Source organism: Lutra lutra, chromosome 2, assembly GCF_902655055.1.
Source record: "Lutra lutra chromosome 2, mLutLut1.2, whole genome shotgun sequence".
NCBI lineage: Eukaryota > Metazoa > Chordata > Mammalia > Carnivora > Mustelidae > Lutra > Lutra lutra.
The window spans coordinates 95,408,054-95,425,259 of record NC_062279.1 but is presented as its reverse complement, the minus strand read 5'-3'; the positions used below and the strand labels follow the sequence as shown (position 1 = coordinate 95,425,259).

Genomic DNA, 17,206 nt, shown 5'->3' with positions numbered 1-17,206 from the left:
AACATTTCACATACTCCATAACATCATTGCCAATTTTAGCCTGGTTACCAGTAGGAAAATGTACATTTCATTTGCTAGATATCTAAAAGCAATTAGCTACATGTTATTACCATTCGATCACAATGAACAAGTCCAAATGTCATCAGAGTCTTGTAGAAATTGCCTATTTTTTCATTTAGAAATTGAACTGTATATCTCAATATTACCCATTCCAACTTATCATCATCTGTCATATGACATCATATCAAGCAGCAGAACATAGTTATCCTTGAAGGGGTATAAAATTAAACTTGGGAATTACTTTTTCAGGGAAAATCCACTCTCAAATTTTAATTAATGGCAAGTGCCAACTAGAAGGTTAGATGTGGATAAATATTTAATTTTGAAAAAGGGATAAATTTTGTAAAGTGTATTCAGTTTCCCAAGAATAAATCTATTGGATTTCTCTTACCAAGCTGTAAGTTTCTGTCCAATATCTATTTAGAAGTAGCAGCTTTTTTCTAATTTACCTTTCTATATTTTCATTGTTAGTGTATAAGAAAACAACTGATTTCTGTACATTGATTTTGTATCCTGCCACATTACTGAATTGCTGTATGAGTGTTAGAAGTTTGGGGGTGGAGTTTGGTTTTTCTATATAAAGTATCATGTCATCTGCAAAGAGAGAGAGTTTGACTTCTTCTTTGCCTGTTTGAATACCTTTTATTTCTTTTTGTTGTCTTATTGCTGTTGCTAGGACTTCTAGTACTATGTTGAATAACAGTGGCGAGAGTGGACATCCTTGTCGTGTTCCTGATCTCAAAGGGAAGGCTGTCAGCTTTTCCCAATTGAGGATGATATTCACTGTGGGTTTTTCATGGATAGATTTTATGAAGTTATGGAATGTTCCCTCTATCCCTATCCTTTGAAGCGTTTTAATCAGGAATGGATACTGTATCTTGTGAAGTGCTTTTTCTGCATCAATTGAGACCATGTGGTCCTTCTCTCTTCTCTTATTGATTTGTTCCATCACATTGATTGATTTGCAAATGTTGAACCACCATTGTATCCCATGGGTAAATCCCACCTGGTCATGGTGGATAATCTTTTTAATGTACTGTTGGATCCTATTAGCTAAGATCTTGTTGAGAATCTTAGCATCCATATTCATCAGGGATATTGGTCTGAAATTCCCCTTTTTGGTGGGGTCTTTGTCTGATTTGGGAGTCAGGGTAATGCTGTCTTCATAGAAAGAGTCTGGAAGTTTTCCTTCTGTTTCTATTTTTTGAAACAGCTTCAGGAGAATAGGTATTATTTCTTCTTTGAATGTTTGGTAGAATTCTCCAGGGAACCTGTCAGGTCCTGGGCTCTTGTTTTTTAGGAGGTTTTTGATCTTGATTTTTGATCTTGATTTGATCTTGATTTTTAGGAGGTTTTGATTGATTGCCTCAATCTCTTTACTAGATATCGGTCTATTCAAGTTGTCAGTTTCTTCCCGATTCAGTTTTGGAAGTTAATAGGTTTCCAGGAATGCCTCCATTTTGTCTAGGTTGCTTAACTTATTGGCATATAACTGTTGGTAATAATTTCTGATGATTGTTTCTATTTCCTTGGTGTTAGTTGTGATCTCTCCCTTTTCATCCATAATTTTATTAATTTGGGTCCTCTCTCTTTTCTTTTGGATTAGTTTGGCCAATGGTTTATTGATCTTATTGATTCTTCAGAAAACCAGCTTCTAGTTCATTGATGTGTTCTACTCCATCTTTAGTTTCTATCTCATTGATCTCTGATTTAATCTTGATTATTTCCCTTCTTGTGTGTGGGGTTGGCTTAATTTGTTGTTGATTCTCCAGTTCTTTAAGGTGTAAAGAGAACTGGTGTGTTCTGGATTTTTCAGTTTTCTTGAGGGAGGCTTGGATGGCCATGTATTTCTTCCTTAGGACAGCCTTTGCCATATCCCATAGGTTTTGGACCGAAGTGTCTTCATTCTCATTGGTTTTCATGAATTGTATAAGTTCTTCTTTGATTTCCTGGTTGATCCAAGCATTCTTAAGCAGGATGGTCTTTAGCTTCCAAGTGTTTGAATTCCTTCCAAACTTTTTCTTGTGGTTGAGCTCCAGTTTCAAAGCATTGTGGTCTGAGAACATGCAGGGAATAATCTCAATCTTTTGGTATCAGTTGAGCCCTGATTTGTGACCCAGTATGTGATCTATTCTGAAGAAAATTCCATGTGCACTCGAGAAAAATGAGTATTCAGTTGTTTTAGGGTGGAATGTTCTGTATGTATCTATGAGGTCCATTGGTCTAATGTGTCCCATTCAATGCTCTTGTTTCTTTATTGATTTTATGCTTGGATGATCTGCCTGTTACTGAGAGTGGCGTGTTAAGATCCCCTACTATGAATGTATTCATATCAATATGTCCCTTTATCTTGATTAACAGTTGTCTTATGTAGTTGGCTGCTCCTGTATTGGGGGCATATTAACAATTGTTAGATCTTGTTGGTGGATAGACCCTTTAAGAATGATGTAGTGTCCTTCCTTGTCTCTGACTACAGTCTTTAGCTTAAAATCTAATTTATCTGATATGAGAATCACTCCCCCAGCTTTCTTTTGAGGCTCATTGGCATGAAAGATGTTTCTCCATCCTTTCACTTTCAGTCTGGATGTATCCTGAGGTTCCAAATGGGTATCGTGTAAACAGCATAGGGATAGGTCCTGTCATTTTATCCAATCTGCAACCCTGTGCCATTTTATGGGAGTGTTTAGGCCATTCACGTTGAAAGTGATTATTGAAAGATACATTTTTATTGACATCATCTTGCCTGTGAAGTCCTTGTTTCTATAGATTGTCTCTGTATATTTCTGTTCTATGTCACTCTTGGGCTCTTTCTTCTTTTATAGAACCCTCCTTAATATTTCTTGTAGTGCCAGCTTGGTGGTCACCTACTCTTCTAAACCTTGCCAGTCTTAGAAGCTCTTTATCTCTCCATCCATTTTGAATGTCAACCTTGCTGTATAAAGTATTCTTGGCTGCATATTCTTCCCATTTAGTGCCCTAAATATGTCTTGCCAGCCCTTTCTGGCTTGCCAGGTTTCTGTGGACAGGTCTGATGTTATTCTGATGGACCTTCCTCTGTATGTAAGGAATCTCTTCTCCCTAGCTGCTCTGAAAAGCTCTTGTCTAAAATTATGATTCATCAGTCTCACAATCAAGTGCCTTGAGGTCTTCCTAGATTCATTGATCTTGGAAGGTGTTCTTTCTACCTCTAGGACATGAACGCTGGTTCCATTTCCCAGACTGGGAAAATTTCCATCCAGAATTTGTTCAACTATATCTTCTAGTCTTCTCTTTTTCTCCACCCCCTCAGGGATCCTAATATTTCTGACGCTGGAACGTCATGGTGTCATTTATTTCCCTAATTCTGTTTTCATGGCTTCTAAGCTATTTCTTTCAAGCCTCTTCCCAATCCTTTTTCTCTATCAGTTTGTCCTCTAGATCACTAATTCTATCTTCTACCTTGGTTACCCTAGCTGTTAGAGTATTTAGATTAGATTGGATCTCATTGATAGCATTTTTCAACTCTATAGTCAAACAATCTTTGACAAAGCAGGAAAAAACATACAGTGGAAAAAAGACAGTCTCTTCAATATATGGTGCTGGGAAAATTGGACAGCTATGTATAGAAGAATGAAACTCAACCATTCTCTTACACCATACACAAAGATAAACTCGAAATGGATAAAGACCTCAATGTGAGGCAGGAATTTATCAAAATCCTAGAGAAGAACGTAGGCACTAACCTCTTTGACATCGGCCACAGCTACTTCTTTCAAGATATGTCTCCAAAGAGAAAGGAAACAAAAGTGAAAATGAACTTTTGGGACTTCATCAAGATAAAAAGCTTCTGCACAGCAAAAGAAACAGTCAACAAAACAAAGAGACAACCCATGGAATGGGAGAAGATAATCACAAATGCCACTACAGACAAAGGGCTGATATCCAAGATCTATAAAGAACTCCTCAAACTCAACACACACAAAACAGATAATCACATCAAAAAATGGGCAGAAGACATGAACAGACACTTCTCCAAAGAAGACATACAAATGGCTAACAGACACATGAAAAAATGTTCATCATCATTAGCCATCAGGGAGATTCAAATCAAAACCACACTGAGATACCACCTTACACCAGTCAAAATGGCCAAAATCAACAAGATAGTAAACAACAAGTGTTGGAGAGGATGTGGAGAAAGGGGAACCCTCTTATACTGTTGGTGGGAATGCAAGTTGGTGCAGCCACTTTGGAAAACAGTGTGGAGATTCCTTAAGAAAATAAAAACAGAGCTTCCCTATGACTCTGCAATTGCACTACTGGGTATTTATCCCAAAAATACAGATGTAGTGAAAAGAAGGGCCATCTGTACCCCAATGCTTATAGCAGCAATGGCCACAGTTGCCTAACTGTGAAAAGAGCCAAGATTCCCTTCAACAGACAAATGGTTAAAGAAGATATGGTCCATATATACAATGGAGTATTATGCCTCCATCAGAAAGAATGAATACCCAACTTTTGTATCAACATGGACAGAACTGGAAGAGATCATGCTAAGTGAAATAAGTCAAGCAGAGAGAGTCAAGTATCATATGGTTTCACTTACTTATGGAGCATAAGGAATAACATGGAAGACACTGGGAGATGGAGAGGAGAAGTAAGTTGGGGGAAATCGGAGGCGGAGACAAACCATGAGAGACTGTGGACTCTTGAGAAACAGACTGAGGGTTTGGGAAGGGAGGAAGGTGGGGGGTTTGGTGAGCCTGATGGTGGATATTATGGAGGGCACATATTGCATGGAGCACTGGGTGTCGTGGATAAACAATGAATTTTGGAACACTGAAAAAAAATTAAATTAAATAATCAAAAAAAAGAAGTAGCAGCTTTTCCCCTCTCTCTCACTGACTTTCCTCTACTAGCTCTGTCCTTCTGGGTCTGGAGAAGCAACATTGAATTTTGGGAATGAACCTGTGCCTGGTATATGTGTGCCAATGACATAGCAAAAATGAACTGAAAAAGATGCATTGACAAGCATTGCTTCATTTAGTGATGAGCAAATCTTATGGATATAAATGATTAAGGAGCATGACATTGGATGGTATTGTAGGTTTTGTCTTTTCTAAGAAAAATTAAACTTTGGATTTTTCAAAGAAGTTTGACATTAGTTGCAAATAGAACTTTAAATGTTTCCAAGAAACACTGCCTGCAATTATGTTTACCAATGCAGCTGAGGCATGAAATTAGAAGATATCTTTAAGTTTGTGGAGAGAATCAGGTTTCTCTTAACTCCTTTGGCTCTGATTTTTCCCCTTTCAAAATTAGTCTACTTATAAGATTAGAAGGAAGGGAGATTTATTATACCCACTGTTGGCTTTTAATAATGTGAGCTGGCATTAGAAAGAAATAATTTTTTAAGAAATGAAGGTTCAGTTATTGTGGATTGTGGAGCTATACTTGTGGGAAACATCATGTGAAATTATGATCTTTTTCCATTAAGTTTTACCTTTAGAGAAACCTTATGGGTGTAAAAATTTGATAGAGGCTTCTGATCCCAGTGGTATTGCATAAAAGTCAAGATACAAACTAATGCTGGCAAAGCTGGTAACAATTAAATAGTTTGCATACACACACACCATGAAGCCTGCAACCCCGGGGAAGCAGATCAGGCAAACAAACTGTAAAAATATGCTACAGAAGGAAAAATTTCAGTGGGTAAGACATGGATTGGTATTGGATTGACATGGGTTAGATTTCTAGCTCTGACACTATTGTTTATGTGGTCTTGAGAATTTATCTTGCAAACTTCTGTTTCTTCATCTACTTTCAGTAATTGGATGAAATAATTAACTGTCTGTTATGATTATTAGTTGAATTTGGGGTTTTCAATTGTGTACCACAGGCAATTGAAAAAAATAATCCTACTTCTTTATAGATCATTCATTCTTGGTTTTATTTTTAGTACTGTGTTATAATAGTTTTGTGGCTATTAATGGACTTCATTTACAACATTTCTAAAGGGAAGAAGAGCTCTGATGTTTTCCTTTAAGGATGAATTAAATCCCTACTGAATTCCTTAACAAATCTAATTATTCATAATTTTGAATTGTCAGTTTTGTGGAGAGTGAACGTTCTTCAATTCTAAGATGATTCATGCTAATTTGTTTTTGGATGAATAAAACATTTTCAGGAAAATGTTTCTGAAACAATACATAGAACATTATGTTCTTATAAGGCAGAAGTTGTACTGTGGTGCTGCTCGTATGGCATGAACCCACCAAAGCAGAATTGGCTGTGCTAGATCATAGGCCTTTGGGCTCTCGGAGCTCGTGGAAGTGGCCATCATGAATGGAGTCATTGACTTCGGTAACTTTTAGGATCTGAGTAAGTGTATCATAGTTGATGATAACTCACCACTTGCAGCTGAACAAGCAGCAGTAATAGTTACCACAGTAGCTATGACATTAGCTATAATGTAATGAAGAGACAAATAGAATGTGGTTTTCTCTCTTTAGAGATTTTTTTACCTCTCTCCCTCACACCCCTACCTCCTTCTCTCTCTCTCTTTCCCTGTCATTTATCAATCATCTAATGTCTAACCAACTATTTACTCGGACAGTGCACAATGGGGCAGACTCAAGACAGAAACTGGTATTGTTATATATATTTTAATATGACTTCTTTTCCTTCCTTTTTACAACATTGCCCAAACATAGTCATACTTTGTGGAAGCTGAAACACTGAATATGTATTTTTCTTCCTGGAAAATGTGGGAAACAATATTAGAATTATACCCAGAATTCTACTTTATAAAAAATGTTCTACCAATATAGTGATCCTTACATATCAAAAAATGAAGCCTTTGTTCAAAAGAAGGGTGTAAATTTATTACCAGATATTTTATATTTATTTAAATAGCTTTGGCTACTCATCATTCCTCAAGCCTTGTAGCTACTGAAATCTTTGTCTACTTACTGGATGGAGCTTTCGATGCGGGTAATAGTGAGGAAAGCAGCAAGATTTGCTGTGTAAGAGGAGATGACAATCAGTGCAAATAGCCACCAAGCTCCCATCATCATTCGAGTAGCCAGAGTTGTGTATGGGACCTCTCCACCTGTGGAAAGAAGCAAATAGAATAAAAGAACATCAAGTATTTATTGAGCATCTGAGGTCTTACACTGTCAATACCAAATTAACTTTTAAGTACTGAAAAATCTTTTGACCCAACAACATCGGCATGGATTTCTGTATTTTGGTTATATTTATTACTTCATATTTAATTCCCTTTTATGATACTATGTAAGACCCAGCCAAAAAGAAGCATGATAAATAATTAGTATAACTTATTTCAATGATACTTCTTCTACCTTCTTGATCAACCCTAGAATTAATTACCCTCTTATTATAACCACAGATAGCTACTTTATTTTCAATGCTTCATTATTCAGTGGTTAGGTGCTATTAATACTATTATGTCTATATTTAATATAACTTTTCAGATTTATACTTCAGTAAATAATATTGAAAATAATTTTTGGTTAATTTCCCTAGGATCATAGGTATTATATATATATATATTTCTATATAACATATAACATAATATATATAATTACTTTATATAGATATCATATCTTCATTAACTATTTATCTATTGATGGATATTTGGGTTGTTTCTATATCTTGGCTATTGTAAATAATGATGCAATGAACATAGGGGTACATATACGTTTTTAAAATTAATTTTAAAAAATTCCAGTATAGTTAACATAGAGTGTTATATTAGCTTCAGACATATGATGCAGTGATTCAGCAGTTCTATACATTACTCAGTGCTTATCATGACAAGTTTACTATTAATTGTCTTCACTTATTTTACTCAATTTCCCATACACTACCCCTCTAGTAACCATCAGTTTGTTCTGTATAGTTAAGACTTTGTTTCTTGGTTTATCTCTCTCATTTTTTTTCTTTTGGTTGTTTGTTTTGTTTTTTTAAATTCTACATATGAGTGAAATCATATGGTATCTGTTTTTTTCTGAGTAACATTTCACGTACCATTATACTCTCTAGCTCCATCCATGTTGTTGTAAATGGCAAGACTTCATTCTTTTTTAATGGCTGAGTAATATTTCATTATATATATATATATATATATATATATATATATATAATTTGTGTGTATGCTACATCTTCTTTATCCATTCATCATCATCATAATGGACAGTTGGGTTGCTCCCATAATTTGGCTATTGTAAATACTGCTACAACAAACATTGTGGTGCATGTATCCCTTTGAATTAGTGTTTTAGTATTTGGGGGGGTAAATACCCAGCAATGCAATTACTGGATCTGAATTAGTGTTTTCATTTTCTTTGCGTAAATACCCAGTAGTAGAATTACTGGATCATATGATATTTTTATTTTTAATTTTTTGTGGAACCTCCATATTGTTTTCCAGAGCAGCTATACCAGTTTACATTTCCACTAACACTTCACAAAAGTTCTCTTTCTCCACATCCTTATCAACATGTTATTATCTTTTTGATACTGGCCATTCTGACTGGTATGAGATATCTCAGTGTGGTTTTGATTTAAATTCACTGATGATCAGTGATGTTGAGCATATTTTCACTTCTTTCACTTCACTTTCACTTTCATACTTTCATTTCTATGTCTCCTTTTGAAAAAGGTCTATTCAGGTCCTCTGTCCATTTTTTAAATTGGCTTATTTGTTTTTTTTTTTTTTTTTTTGGTGTTGAGTTGTATAAAGTTACATAAAGTCTTTACACTGCTTAGAGTTGTTATCACAAACATGAAAGAATATTTGTTGAATTTTATTTATTCATGGCATAAAATCTTCAACTTGGGTAATTCAAATATTCTTGTGGAATCCCCCCAAATTATTTGATATCTGCACTTAGAAATCAAATGTTAAAAGTAATAGGACTGTTGACTTCCAATTCTGGTAATTCAAAACAATAACTGACAGCAACTAGACAAATTATACATCTCATGCATTTCAGAACTAAAGAAGCATTAAGAAATTAGAAGACCAAGTTCCTAGAGAAGAAGATAACCCAGAAATATGACCTGGTATCTAGAACTGCTTTTCCTTGAGATATAAATGCCACTTTAACAAGAAGAAGCTAAGAGACTGAGAAGGTAAACAGTGCTTTTGAAAGCTTTCAGAGCTTTAACAATTAGATCTTGGGTCTTGCCATATGTGGGTAGGTGGGACAGAGAAAACCAGAAAATTTTCATTTATTTGGAAACCAATATTACAATTGTATGAATCCATGGCTCAAAGAAAAATCACAGGAGAAAAAATATTTTAAAGTTGACAATAATAAAAATATTGCATACTAAAATTCCTTAAATTTTAAGAGCTAATGAGATGCAGCTAAATTTGTGTTTAGAAGAAATGAAGTGACATGTTCAAAATATTGAAAGAAAATAACTGCCAACCCCAAATTCTATATACAATGAAGTTTTCCTTCAGAAATGGGGGAATAAAGACTTCCAGAAACAAAGGCTGATGAAATTTATTACTAATAGACCTGCTTTACAAGAAATGCTAAAGAGAGCTTTCCTAGTGGAAGTGAAAGAACACAAATTCTCAATATAAAAACTTAAAAGTATATTGTAAGGGGCACCTGGGTGGGTCAATTGGTTAAACAGCTTCCTTCAGCTCAGGTCATGATCCCAAAGTCCTGGGATCCAGCTCCATATAGGGCTTTCTGCTTGTGGAGAGCCGGCTTTTCCCTATCCCTCTGCCTGTTGCCCTGCCCACTTGTGCTCCCTTTATCTCTCTGTCCAACACCCCCCACCAAAAAAAAAAAAAAAAAAAAACCCTCCAAAAAACCTAAAAAAAATATATTGTAAATCTCACATGTAATGGTAAATTTATAGTCATAGTTAAATTTTGCAATGTGATACCAGTGGTATATAATTCAATTAAAACTGTAAAAGTTAAGAAAACTAACATAGTAAAAATAATCTATAATAATTTACAACAATAATAAAAAACTAAAATAGTCTGTCATTATTTACACAATACTGAAAAATGTAGTTGTAACAGAAATAACCTAAAGTGTGAGTGGGGAGGGAGGTAAAAGTATAAAGTTTATAAATTCTATTGAAGTTGTTATCAGTTTAAAATAGTGTATCATAAGCTTAAAAGACCTCCTGGTAACCACAAAGAAAAATCATGTAATAATTATACAAAAGAAAATGATAAAGAAGTGAAAGCATAGTGATTCTAAAATACATCAAAACACACAAAAAGATTGCAGGATAAGAAATACGGACAAACAGATCTATAAAACATTCAGAAAACAGTGAGAAAAATGGAAATAGTAAGTTATTACCTATTAACAATTTATTTAAATGTAAACAGATTAAGTTTTCCAAGTAAAAGACATAGAATAGATGAATGGACAAAAAATATCAAGATCCAGAAATATGTAGTCTAAAAAGGCTTACGTTAGTATTAAAGACACATATAATGAAACTGAAGGAAAAAAGAATATTTCAAGCAACATTGATAACAATAACAAAATTCAGACAAAAAAGACTTCAAACTAAAAATGATAAAAAGAAACAAAAAGGTCATTATGTAATGATAAGGGGATCAACACATCAAGAAAATGAAACAATTACAAATATTTATGTGCCCAGCACTGAAACATTTAAATCCGTAAAGCAGAAACTAACAGAGTTAAAAAGAAATAAAAATTAATAGAATTGTAGGTGGGGACTTCAATATCTCTCTCTTAACAATGGATAGATCATTCAGACAGAGAATCAATAAGGAAACAGTAAACTTGAAAAACAATGTAGACTAAATAGACCTAAAGGAAATAAAGTGAACATTTTATCCAAATAGCAGCTACACATCTTCTCAAGTGCACAAGAAAGATTTTCTACAATAGAGCATGTATTAGAACACAAAACCGGTCTTAGAAAATTTAGGAAGATTAAAATTATAACAAATATCTTCTATGACCACAATGGCATGAAACTAGAAATCAATAACAAGAAGAAACCTGGAAATTCATGAACACATGGAAATTAAGCAATACTGTCTTGAACAACCAATGAATTAAAGAACATATTAAAGAAGAAATAAAAAAAGTTTCTTGACACAAATGAAAGTGGAAATACAGTATACCAGAGCTTGTGGAATACAACAAAAGCAGTTCTTAGAGGCAAGTTAATAGCCATAATCACCTCCATGAAGAGGCAAGAGGGACCTAAGTAAACAACCTAACTCTATGTCATAAGAAACTAGGAAAAGAAGAAACTGAGCCCAAAATTAGTAGAAGAGAATAAATATTAGAGCCAAAATAAATTAAATGTAGAAAAGCAAAACAATTGAAAAGATTAACCAAACTAAAAGTTGACTCTTTGAAGAGACAAACTGAACTGACAAACCCTTAAATAGAATAAACAAGGAAAAAAAGAAAGAACCCAAATTAGTATAATTAAAAATAAAAAAGGAGACATTACAACTGATACCAGAGAAATTCACAGTATCATAAGAGGCTACTATGAACAACTATTCACCAACAAACTAGACAAGCTAGAAGAAATGGAAAAATGCTTAGAAATGTGTATAATTTTCCAGGACTGAATCAAGAAGAAATAGAAAACCTGAATACACCATTCACTAATAAGGAGATTGAGTCAATAATAAAATATCTTCCAACAAAGTAGAGCCCAGGACCAGATTGGTTCACTGGTGAATTTTACCATACATTTAAAGAATTAACACCAATCTTAAAACTTCCTAAAAACAGAAGAGGAGGGAATCCTCTCAAACTTATTTTAGGAGGCCAGCATTATCTTGCACTAAAAACAGGAAAGGATGCTACTGGAAAGGAAAACCATAGGACAATATCCCTGATGAATACAAATGCAAAAATTCTCAGTAAAATTGTAGCAAACCAAATACAGCAGCACATTAAAAAGAATCATTCACCAAGAAAAGTGGAATTTATTCCTGGAAAGTAAGGATGGTTCAACATATGCAAATCAATGAATGTGATACAAAACATTAATGGAATGAAACAAAATAATCATGTAATTATCTCAATAGATGCAGAAATGCATTTGATAAAATTCAACATCTGTTCATGATAAAAATTCAACACATTAGGCACAGAAAGAACATATCTCAACATAATAAAGGGCATATATGACAAGCCTACAGCTAATAACATACTGAATGGTGAACAGTTGAAATTGGGAACAAAATAAAGGTGACCACTCTCATTATTTCCAGTCAACATAATATTAGAAGTCCTAACCAAAGCAATCAGGCAAGGTAAAGAAATAAAAGCTATCAAAATTGGAAAGGAAGAAGAAAAATTTCTCTATTTGCAAATGACATGATTTTATATATAGAAAATCCTGAATATTCAACCCAAAACTATTAGATCTAATCAATGACTTCAGTAAAGCTGCAGGACACAAAATTAAAATATGAAAATCAGTAACATTTCTACACATTAACAACAAATTTCCTAAAAAATAAGGAAATCAACTTCATTTACAATAGCCTCAAAAAAGTAAAATACTTAGGAGTAAATTTAACGAAAAAGATGAAAGATCTGTACTCTGAAAACTAAAAGACATTGGTGAAAGAAACCAAAGAAGACACAAAGAAATAGAAAGGTATCCTATGTTCATGGATTAGAATTAAGACTGTTAAAATGTCAATAATATGAAAACCCCTCTATAGAGTCAATGCAATTCCTAGCAAGATTCCAATGGTATTTTTTAAAGAAGTAGAAAAAATACATTTAAAATTGATATGGAACCACAAAAGACCCCAAATAGCCAAAGCAATCTTGAGAAAGAAGAACAAAGCAGGAGGCATCACACTTTCTGATTTCAAGCTGTACTATAAAGCCAAAGTCATTCAAACAGTGTGGTACTTTTTTGGCATAAAAAAGGACAAATAGAACAATGAACAGAATTGAGAGCCGAGAAATAAACCTATGTACATACAATCAACTACTTTTAAAAAGATTTTATTTGACACACAGAGAGAGATCACAAGTAGGCAGACGGTGGGGGGGTGGGGTGGGGTGGGAAGCAGGCTCCCTGCTCAGCAGAGAGCCCAATACAGGGTTTGATCCCAGGACCCTGAGATAATGACATAAGCTGAAAGCAGAGGCTTAACCCACTGAGCCCTCCAGGTGCCCCACAATCAATTAATATCTGAAAAGGGAGCAAAACACTCAGTGGAAAAAAAAATTTGTTTCAATAAGTGGTGCTAGAATAATTGGATATTCACATGTAAAAGAATGAAACGACTATATCTTAACACCACTCACAAAAATTAACTTGGAGTGGGTTAAAGACTTAAATGTAATACCTAAAACCATGAAACTCTTAGAAGAAAACTTAGAAATAAAGTTCCTTGACATGGGTCTTGCTAATTTTTAGATATGACACCTAAAGCACAAGCAACAAAGTCAAAGATAAGCAAGTAGGACTACATCAAACTTAAAAGCTCCTACACAGCAAAATCAATTATGAATAAAGTGAAACACACAAAATGGAAAAAAAATTTGCAAACCAAACATCTGATAAGGGTTCTTATAAAAATATATAAAGAAGTCATATAACTTGATAGCAAAAAATAAAAATAACCTAAATAATAACTGGGGAAAGGACCTACATAAAAAGATGCTCAACATCACTAGTCATTAGGGGAATGAAAATGAAAATGAAAATTGCAATGAGGTAATTACATCATGCCTGTTAGATTGGCCATCATCAAAAAGATAAGAGATAACATCATCAAAAAGATAAGAGATAACTGATACTGGTAAGGATGTGGAGGAAAAAAAAAACCCTCCTGCACTGTTGAGGGAATTGCAAATTGGTGCAGCCACTATGGAAAACAGTATGGAGATTCCTCAGATAATTAAAAACAAAATTATCATAAGATCCAACAATACCATTTCAGGGAATATATTCCCTGAATATATTGAAAAAATATCTGCACCCCTATGTTCAGAGCAGTGTTATTTAGAATAGCCAAAACATGGAAAAAATCTAAGTGTCCACTAATGGATGGATGGATAAGAAAGTTGTGCTATACATATCTATCTATCTATATATATAAAATACCTACAATGGAATATTATTTATCCATGAAAAATGAGGAAATCCTATCACTTGTGACAACTTGGGTGGAATCTGAAGGCACTATGCTAAGTGAAATAAGTGAAATAGAGAGAGACAAATATTATATGATCTCACTTACATGTGGAATGTAAAACAACAACAACAACACACACACACACACACCTCATATAAAACTACATTAGACTTGTGGGGACCAGAGGCACAGGGTGGTAGGAGGGGGAATTAGAAGAACTTGGTCAAATGTACAAACTTCCACTTATAAGATAAATAAGTACTAGAGAGAAAATATACAACATAACTACAGCAAATACTAATGAATCATACCAAAAAAAGAAGTTGAGAGCCCATGTTAAAAGATATCATCACAAGGATGTTCTTTTTCCTGTATATATACGATTATTGTGATAATCATTTCACAATATGTGTGAATCAGTGCATCGTGCTGTATGCTTTAAATTTATACAGTGATGTATGTCAATTATTTTTCAATAAAAAAAGGCCATTGGAATTCACTGCATCAGCACTATAAAGTAGAGAAATCCTATAATCATTTTGGTAGATGCAGAAAAGGCACAGATAAAATTTAACATCAGTTTTTTTTTTTTAATTTATTTGACAGAGAGAGATACAGCGAGAGAGGGAACACAAGCGGGGGGTGTAGGAGAGAGAGAAGCAGGCTTCCCGCTGAGCAGGGCACCTGATGCGGGGCTCGATCCCAGATTCCTGGGATCATGACCTGAGCTGAAGGCAGATGCCCAACGACTGAGCTACCCAGGTGCCCCAGTTTTTTTTTTTTTTAAACAAACCTAGAAATATCCAGCAAACTAGAAATAAAAAGATTGTTCTTAGTTTTGCAAAGAGACTTTTCAGAAAACCTGTAGCAAACATCATTCTTATTAATAAAATAAATAAATATATATATTTAAAGATTTTACTTATTTGAGAGAGAGAAAAAGAGCCAGAGAGAGCACAAGCAGGGGGGCAGAGGCAGAGGGAGAAAGAAGCTCCCTGCTGAGCAAGGAGTCCAATGTGAAACTTGATCCTAAAACCCTGGGATCATGACCCAAGCAGAAGGCAAATGCTTAACCAACTGAGCCACCCAGGCACCCCCAAATAATTAATTTTTAGAGACTCTGTTAAAGGCTATAAGTTGTTACCATTTGTATTCCATTGAAGGTACAAAGTGTAATGCAACAGCTAAGTGACAACAACAACAATAAAAAAAAGAAAAAAAACTTAAGAATTGGGAAAAAATGAAATAGAAGTTGTGGACTGGGGCTAGTAGGAATATTTATGTAGAAAAGCCAAGATAATATAGAGTAAATTACTATTGTTAATGTTAGTTGTCAGTTTACTATGGTACAGACTCAATATTCAAATTATACCAGCAAGAAAATCTTAAAATATGGAATTAAAAAATATATACCATTTGCAATAGCATTGGAAATATCAAACAACTAGGAATAAAGATGTAAAAGCTCTCTACATGAAACTCTATTAACTTTCTTGACTGAAATAATATTAAATAAATGGATGGATATATCATGTTTATTGATCTGAAGACTCCATATTATGAAGATATAAAGTCTTTTCAAGTTGATCTATAGATTCACCGAACTGTCAATCCAAAACCCTCAGGTTCTTTTTGTGAGAGAGACACAGAGAGAGAGAATAAAATGCTGAATATAAAATTTATATGAAATTGCAAAAGAATAAAAATAGCCAAGACAATGATCAAGAAGAAGAAAAAGCTGACTAGTCAGCTGTAGTCAGACGGTCTAGCTGACTATAGCTGTATACAGTAATTAAGACAGCGTGGCATTTATGCAAGGATAGACCTATCAATGAAAATTATCCATGTATACATAGACACTTGATTTATGCCCAGCTGGCAAGGCAATATATAGAGAAAGGGAGGTCTTTTCAGAAAATACTACTAGGTCAATTTGGATATACATGTAAAACATAGTAAAACTTGTCTCCTAATTTACAACATGCACAGAAATCAATACCAAATAGCTTATATACATACATATATATATATATATATATATATATATATATACACATATATATATATATATAAACAGTAAAACCTCTAGAAAATATGAGAATGTTTTTAATATATCCATAAGATATATGGTAGCAAAAGATTTCTTAAACAGAGTACAAAAGATCGATAGATTTGACTACAGTAATACTCTGTAGTTCAAAAGATATCACTAAGAGAGTGAAGGTAAGTCACAATAGAAGATCTTTGCCATACATATATCTAACCCAAAAAACTTCTTTAAATCAGTAAGAATAGAACAGACAATAATTAGAAAAATTGGCAAGAGTCCTCACAAAAGAAGACAAACATCAATAAAGGTGAAAACGTGGCAACCTCATTAGTTATTAGGGATATACAAACTAAAAGAAAAATGGAATACTACTACAAAACCACCAGATGATTAAAGTAAAGAAATAGTACCAATTGTTGGCAAGGATGTGGAGTTACTGGAGTACTGTTGGTGGGATTGCAAATTGATTCAATCATTTTGATAATTTGGTAGCATCTCTGAAAACTACTATATGCTTTTCTTAAGACTCAGCAATTCCACTTCTTAGGTATATACTCCAAAGAGAATATGGGTACTAAGAGACAAGCACAGGAAAGCTTCATAGCAACATTATCCACAATAGCCTCAAACTGGGAACAGCCTAGACACTCTTTGTGAGTAGAATGCATAAATTATGTTATATTCATACAATGGAATATTGTACAGAAATGAAAAGAAACAGATTTCATTTAGGCATAGCACCATGGATGGATTTCTAAAAACTAAATGTTGACTAAAAAACAAACAGAAGAACCGCATACTGTATTATAACTGTTCAAATATAGGCAGTGTGAATGGGAGGGCGGGTAATCCTGTAAGCGGTTACCTTTGGGAATAAACAATTAATGGTTGAGACAGGGCAATGGGGGCCATGTTATATCTTTTTCTAGGTAGTAATTACACAGGTA

General features: G+C 34.0%; 1 protein-coding gene across 1 annotated transcript in view; it reads right to left on the bottom strand.

The window, feature by feature from the left end:
- GRID2 (glutamate ionotropic receptor delta type subunit 2) overlaps nt 1-17,206 on the bottom strand; it is a 1,463,802-nt gene that overhangs the window by 226,106 nt on the left and 1,220,490 nt on the right. Inside the window, 1 exon segment of the mRNA XM_047717994.1 lies at nt 7,012-7,150. Within this exon segment, the coding sequence (XP_047573950.1) occupies nt 7,012-7,150 (139 nt within the window).